The following is a 7,676-nucleotide window of genomic DNA, read 5'->3' on the forward strand; positions in this document are numbered from 1 at the left end:
GCTATAACCATGAAAGGCACTAGAAAGTAAATGGCTTGCAAGACTGCATTTGCAATAATTGCATCTCGAAATTATGTGCCTCCATCGGCATCCCTTGAGACACACTTCTTAATCACAGGGAAGAGCAGCTTCCCAAGGTCCCTCGGGTCTTGCGTAACTCAGCTTGTCCACAGAGAAAGGGGGCTGTGGTGTGCCATGGGGGATGAAGTGTCCCTTCCCCCCAACTCAGAGGCTACGGTACTTAAATTTGCCCACAAGAGTGACATTGCTTTCCCTAAAGGAGTTCTTTAAAACACTAAGATTCCTGAGACTGGTAAGCTATTCAGGCCAGCCACCACTACCTCATACCCAGCTTCCTCCTCTGAGACAGGACTGGGTCCCCTGAAGTGAAAGGGGAGCCCGGAAGGTGGCAGAAGTTAGAGATGGAAGATTTAAAGAGCTTCTAGAAATAAGCTTGAGCCACTTCACAGTTCTGACTGGGGCTTATCCATTGGATTTGTCATTTCCCTTCTGTGCCTCTTAGAGATGTCAGAAGAAGTGGTCAAGACTGTGGCTCCATCCCATAGAGGCAAATCGAAGCTGTGGAGAGCCTGTGTTATCAGAAAGTGGGGGGAAAGGAGTTTCCCAGAGGCTCTCTGGTGCCCAGAGGCAAAATGAGTTTCACACATGACAAACCTTCCTGATGGGCAGTAGAATGCTCACCCCTCAGAAACATCAGCCTCTGTCACTCCCCAGTGAGTAGACAGTAGGAATTCCTATACACAGCATTGTGCAATATGGGTTTGTTGTATTTTATTTTAGACATTCTCCAGCGAACATGACATATAATATTTTTATTCTGAATGGGAAGACTTGGTGGCAGAAGTTTCAAGAAAAGAACCCCAGAAAACACAGTGATAAACAGAAACGGTTGTTGAAGAGCAAATCCCGTGTCTAAGCCAGCTGGTGGGGCCAGCCAAACCAGGACTGGAAGCTGTGAGGCCAGGCAGTTCTCCACCTGGACACCACGGAGAGGCATTTGGATTTCTGGCTGTGAGGTGTGCTCTACAAAATGTTGACCTTCTGTCAATCTCGAATGGACCAAGACACAAATGTTGTACCACAGGATGCTTATAGTGTGGTATGGCTCTAATGGCTAGTGCAGGAGACACAGTACATTTGCCCAAAGACAAACCTGACCAACTACCGATTTATTTATTTATTAAAGCATCGGTTCTCTGATTCAGCCGTTCAGGGAGCAGGTATTTTTTTTTTCCACCAGGCTAACCCATCCCCCCACTCAGGTATTAATTGAACACCTAATATGTAGACAATCTCACACATGAGGCCACCAAAAGTATTGGAAGCAGGCCTGGTCCTCGTAGGTTTCTGAGGAGAGGGCAGACAGCGGGCTGAAGCTCTTTGGTGGTGTTCTTAGGTTTCTGAGCTCCCATCTGCAGGGGTTCAGAGGGGAGAGTGGTGGGGGACACCCAACAGCCCTGTCCCTGAGCTGGAAGGCGGTGTCCAGGGACGCCCGCTCTCCTGGGATGGGGACGTAGAGGTTGTGCCCGGGGCTGGCGCAGGGGCCCTTGGAGGCTGCAGCCGCCCCTGGCTGGGTCCGAGCGCCCCAGCTCCCACCCTCTGCGGCTGCACACTCTCTGCCGTCCCCGCGGGGGCCGCGGTGGGGGCGGTGGTCACAACGGAAGGGCGAGGACGTGAGCGAGGCCCGAGGTCGGGCGACAGCGACAGCGGCGGCGGTCAGGGAGGGCTGTGGCTTTGGCAGAGGGTCCCTGTCCAGGCGGGCGAGGATGCGCGGGGGGCCTGGCTGGAAGGCGTCTGGGGGTGGGTGGTTTCGCTAGGGAGTGAAGTGGGCTCTAGGGAGGCAGGTGGCCTCAGGAGGGCAGGGGGCACATCACCTGCAGACCAAGGGCAACCAGTGCCCACGGAGAACCCCGGGCGTGTCGGGGGCCGGCGTGGACTAAAAGCCGGAGGCGCATTGGATGTTCACCCCCACGGAAGAAGGTCCCCCGGGCTGCTGCTGGCCAGCCACCACGGGCTGTTGCTCAGCTGCTTAGAGTCTCCCCAGGTGCAGGCCCAGGCTAATCTTCCCTCGGGCTGGAGAGAACCCCGGCCTCCTCAGTGCTGGTCTCGGTGCTCCTTTCCTGGCTCACAAGTCTCCTGGGTCACCTTCAGCCTAGGACCCTCCCTCCACCTTAATAAGCAGAACTTACTGAGAACCTATTGTGCGTGTAAATTCCTTTAGGCATGATTTTTTTTTTTAAAGATTTTTATTTGTCAGAGAGAGAGAGCACAAGCAGGGGGAGCAGCAGAGGGAGAGGGAGAAGCAGGCCCCCCACTGTGCAAGGAGCCCCATGCGGGACTCTATCCCAGGACCCTGGGATCATGACCTGAGCTGAAGGCAGACGCTTAATGACTGAGCCACCCAGGCGCCCCCCTTTAGGCATGATTATCGTCATTTTATTTCAAGAAAAGGAAGGCTCAGACACCCAAGATCACCTGATAGAGGCCCCAGGCTAAGGGGGCAGCCTGGATTCTAATCCAGACCCGGGGTCTGTGCTGTAACCTTTGAGTAGCCCGGCCCCTGTCACCCTTGGGACCTGCTGAGGAGGAATGAGTGGGAAGGACATCTGGTCTCCTTTTTTTGGGAGGTGGAGTGAGTGAAGCATTCCCCCCGGGGATAGAGGTGGTTCTGGAAGACCAGGTCTGGTGGGTGGCTTACATCAAGGGCACCCTCTCTGGTTTTCCCGGCCATGTGGTTTTCCTTGTCTGCTCTCCCAAAGTGGGGAAGCCCTCAAAGCTTTAAGCCATGGGCAATTGGGGGACAGGTCAAGGCCAGGCTGGGTCTGAATGGGACATTCCTCTGCACCCCTCTCTGCCCAGTGAATGATCAGCCCACTTTCTTCTTGTTTGAATCCTACTAGGGCTGGTCCAAGCCTTGACCTGGAGGATGGACCAGCACCAGGGAGTCACTGTGACTCTTGAAGTCCAGGTTAATACCCCTGACAAGCCCTACTGGTTTCAGTCTGGGCAAACTCCATGGACCCTCTAGCATACATCCCACTCCAATTCCAAGGGTCTTCCCTTGAGAAGTGAGATCCTCTGTCTTCTTTTTAAAAAACAAAACCTCCCCCCACCCAATATGTTCTCTCTTTGAACCAAATCCTTCCAAGCTCTGAGAACCTGGAGTTGGATCAATGGCTATAGGAGGGGACCCTTCCAAAGACAGACTGTGAGAGGTACCTGCTCATGGCAGGTTTTGTGGGCTTTCCTGGGGGCAACTGATAGCGCTGTCTGAGGGCGAGGGAGCTCATATACCCAAAGGTGGCTGGCGGTCTCATGTGGGCAAGGAGTCCTGGAGCTCTGGGAGCCCTGGGCCCATCTTGTGCTGGCCTAGGCATCATCTTCCCAAGCCCCCAAGAGTGTTGCCACTGAGCAGGGAGGGAGGAAAGGAGGGAGGGACTTCACAAGTCCAGGCACATCCCACGAATGGTCCCTTGGGAGGCTGGGCCCAGCTGGACTCCAATACCAGTCCTGCCTTGACCATCTCTGAGGCTCAGTGTCCTTATTTTTGCCATGGGGGTAGGCATTTACCTCCTTCCCAGGGTTCATTCAGCAAGAACCATTTATTAAGCACCTGCTGTATGCTAGGCACTGTGCTGGGCTGGGTGCTGGGGACACCATGGAGAGTTGGTAGAACAGCTTTCCTGTCAGTGGGTTGCTGGTATCCCCTTGGAAGCTTGGGAGGAGATAAGGCTGTCAGGGCTTAGGTATACAGCAGGCACACCATAAATACCAGACTCTTCCTTGAGCTACTGATAGGTTGCACCCCTACCCTCATCCCATCGTCATCTCAACCTCTTGGAAACCTAGAACTGAGAGGCAGCCCATCCTCCTGTTGGCCTCCCACCCCTACCTCGGGCTTCCATTTGAAGAACAAGTGAGGGCCAATGACCTCTAGCCTCTGCCAGTGGTCTCTCCATTGCCTATGGGCCCACTATGAGCCTCCCCTTGCGTCTTCCTCTATCCAAGAGATGTCTCCCTGTGTTCTTAGTCTGCTCTCATGCTGGGGGCTTCCACCGTCAGCTCCGTGGTTGGTCTAGCCAACCTGACCCTGGCCGGGTGAGGGGCAGACACCAAACAGCACAGGGGATTTCAGGATCGAGCCCTGTGGAGGCTCTGGGCTCCCAGCCTCTGCCTCTCACTAGCTGTGAAGTCTCAAGCCTCAGTTTCTTCTTGGCCTCAATTTCTCTATCTGTAAGATGGGGGCTAACCTACCTTGTGGGGTTGTTGTGAGCATTGCACCTTTGCTGGGGTCAACATACAGTAGCATTCAATATAAAGGAATAAATAAATCTTAGCTCTTATGATTATTCTGCAACACTTTGGCTCTTTGCCTGCCCAGCATCCTTTCTCTCTCCTTCCAGCCATAGCTTCTGACTTCCCTTGGGTTCTTCTCCTCCGTCTCAATGTGGTGTGCGTGAGGCATGTGACCTAGTCCTAAGCCACTCTCACATCCCATCCACTGGCTTCAGGGACTGGTTGGGGGATGGACATGTGATCCACTCAGCCAATGAGCTGTGTTAGAGTTTCTGCTGGGAAAATTGAGAGATAGGTTCTTTTTTCTTCCCCCTCCTTCTTTTTTAAATAAATGGTAGCTCTCTCTATATGTATTTTGCAACATTTTCCAAATATAAAATATGTCAGTGAATCATATCCCATTCTCATAGTTTTAAAGATCTCACAGATTTTTACTCAAGATTCTTGCTTTTTGAGTAAGATCTGCTGAGTCACTATGTCAGACCACAGAAAGAAAAGTTGTCTGAGAATGAAGTCTTCAAGTGGAGGAGGTAACAACCTGGAACCATCATTTGAGCCCTTAGCAAGCTTTTCCTAAAGGCTATACCTGGGATTTTTGTCCATCCATGCTATATTTACTGACCACTATTATGTGCTAAGTGTCACTCCAGTTGTTGGCAACACAACCAGGAACAAGACAGTCCCCACCTCACAGCGGTCACCGTCCTGCCCCAGGGCCTTTTCACTTGCTGTTCCCTCTCCCCAGAATGCTTTTCCCTGATCTCTCCATGGCTCCCTCCTTTACCTCCTTCAAGTCCTAATTCACAGGTTAGCGCCTCAGCGAGACCTCTCCTGACCTGTCTGTTAAAAATCACACACCCACATACCTCTTCTACTCTCTCCTGATTTATTTTACTCCTTAGCACTTGAAACCACCTGCTATACTCGATAAAATACTTATTTGTTACTTCTCTGTCTCCCCCCGTTGAACGTCACTTCCACAAGGGAAGGGATTTTCATCGATTTTCATTGTTCGCAGCAGATGTATAGTGACCTAGAGCAGGTGCTCAGTGTTAAATAAATAGGGAGCCCAAAAGGACTATCTGAAGACGTTAACACTGTCATTGTGATTTGAGTGTTTAAGAAGGAGCCAGACAGTTGATGGCCCCCAGGGAAGGGCACAGCATATGGCTGGAGTGGCAAATCAATTTTCTTTTGACTTAAACCATGCTGGATTACTTATTTTTAAGGGGTGTCACTTTCCACCTTTAGGATCCTGAGTGGTGCTTGGTAGGATATAGTACTTAAGAGCTGCCTCTGGAGGGTGCAAGAGAACCCCATTGCTGCCCTTGGGCGTGCATGCCATCACTACTAGCACACTCTAGATATTGGGAAACTCGGTAGTCAGTGATGATGATGGCAATAATGATGCATTTGCTTTGAGGCCTGTTTTAATTTTCACAATAGCCCTATGAGGTAGGTCCCATTATCATCCCCATATCCTACGTGAGAAAAGGCACAGAGAGCCCAGGTAGCTTGCTCAAGGCCCCTGAGGTATAAGCAGCAGAACCAGAAAGAGAAAGGAGATTAAAGTCACCGTGGTCTGGTCAGCCAGGTGATTCCCCAGGTGGGAGGAAATTCAGGAGGGACCCCGGGGGGGGTGTCCTCCCTTTGGGGATCATTATGCTGAGGTGTGATCCCTCTCTGGCAGGCTGGAACCTCCCCCCCGACCCCACCTTGAACTCCATCCAAATGCCAGAGGTTTCCCCAGCAGCGGTCTGGTGCTGAGTGTGGCCTGCTCAAAAGTCAGATGAAACTGACACAGGGCCCTGCTCAGTTTGAGGATTGGAAGGCTTCCTGGAGGAAGCCACATTTCATCATTGACCTGGAGGAGGAGGAGGAGTCAGGCAGTTGAGGAGGTGGGGGAAGGGAGTTCAGGCTGGGACACTGCGTGGGCAAAGGCCTGGAGGCATGACAGCAAGCCACCAATTTCTTCCAAGCCTCTTTGCATGTGTGGACCCAGCCGGGACAAATGCACTGCAATTCTCCCAGCCCACATTTCCATCAGTCATCCGTTTGCTCTTTCCTGTGAACGTTCAAAAGACCCATCTACCTCCTTCCACTTTGGCAAAACACACAGCCTTATCTGCAAGCCAATCTCAAACTGTCTGCCTCTGAGCACCGGCCCGGCGACCACAAGGGGGTTGGAGGGCCACTGAACCAGTGCTTCACAGGAGGCCAGGAGTTCCCTTCTCAGGCCTGATGTCCCCAGAGATTGGAGGCGGCCCTCAGGCCCTCCCCATGCAGCCTGCTCACCTTCCAGGTCTTTCCCTTCTCCCGCGTCCACCAGCGGGTGGGCTCTTTTGCCAGACTGCCTGGGCTTCAGTCCCGCCTGGCCATTTGGTATCTGTTATTCAACCTCTCTGGGCTTCTCTTTCCTTATTTGGAAAATGAATTAAGCGGGTTTTATATGCATTAAATTGTCAACTGCCTACATTGTTGTCTGGCATGTAGTAAAGTGCTCAGTAAAAGCTACTCCGATGACTATACATGATGTGATTCTGGTGCTATGATTTCTGCTCTCTTCACTCTGCTGGGGCACTCTTCTTTCCCTCCAGAAAGGATTGTCCAGTGTGGAAACAGATTTTTTTTTCTGCATCCTGAGTTTCATGATGCCTGTGGGGAAAGGGGAAGTTTCTAGCAAAAACAGTTTTGGGGAAACTGATGTAGGAGAAAAGTATCCCAGGCAGGAACTCAGAAAAAAAAAAGATTTCTTGAAGGGGGGAGAGGGGGACTTAGGGAACTGGGGGAGAGTAGAGACTGGAGAGAGGTCCCCAGGACAGAAGGCCTGGGGTGGAGCATGGAGGAAACCTCAGGCAGGTTGTGGGGGGCTGAGCCCACGTCCCCCAGGGTGGCAGAACCCAGAGAAGAAACGTTCTTGGGGTTTCAACAGCGGCTCTAGGATGGCCGCACCCTTCCACCCCTGAGGCTACATGCGTGGGCAAACCACTAAAGATGTCCCTGTGTGTTCAAGAGGGCAAGGAGGTGGTGGAGGGGAGCCCCCTGAGGCCTTGGGGCACCGGAGGGAGAGAAGAGGAGACGAAGCATGAGCAGTGGCCATGCAGCAGGGAGTGGATGTGATGAGTGGCCCCTTTGTCATCATGGGTGTGTGTGAGTGTGAGGGAAGGGAGGAAATGAAGATGGGGAGGAGGCTGTGGCCAGAGCAGGAGGTGGGGATCAGCCAGGTGCAGCCTGTGGGGAGGGTCCGAGGTGGGGCAGGCTGGGAGCAGGTGGGCACTGGGGGACATACTGTCTCTGTCTTGACAAAATGGCTGATCCCTCTCAGAATCTTTCTCTGGTTACCCCTACCCACCTCCACC

General features: G+C 52.6%; 1 protein-coding gene across 8 annotated transcripts in view; it reads left to right on the forward strand.

Annotated features, from left to right (window-relative positions):
* C8H2orf92 (chromosome 8 C2orf92 homolog) overlaps window positions 1-1,221 on the forward strand; it is a 38,014-nt gene extending 36,793 nt beyond the window's left edge. For all 8 annotated transcript variants that reach the window (XM_027622984.1, XM_027622989.1, XM_027622983.1 and 5 more), the window contains one exon: window positions 802-1,221. In XM_027622984.1, coding sequence (XP_027478785.1) covers window positions 802-937 — 136 coding nt within the window. In that variant the 3' untranslated portion in view covers window positions 938-1,221. The remainder of the gene's footprint in view (window positions 1-801) is intronic.
* Window positions 1,222-7,676: the final 6,455 nt, after the last annotated feature.

The sequence above is a fragment of the Zalophus californianus genome, chromosome 8 (genome assembly GCF_009762305.2).
Source record: "Zalophus californianus isolate mZalCal1 chromosome 8, mZalCal1.pri.v2, whole genome shotgun sequence".
Classification (NCBI taxonomy): Eukaryota; Metazoa; Chordata; class Mammalia; order Carnivora; family Otariidae; genus Zalophus; species Zalophus californianus.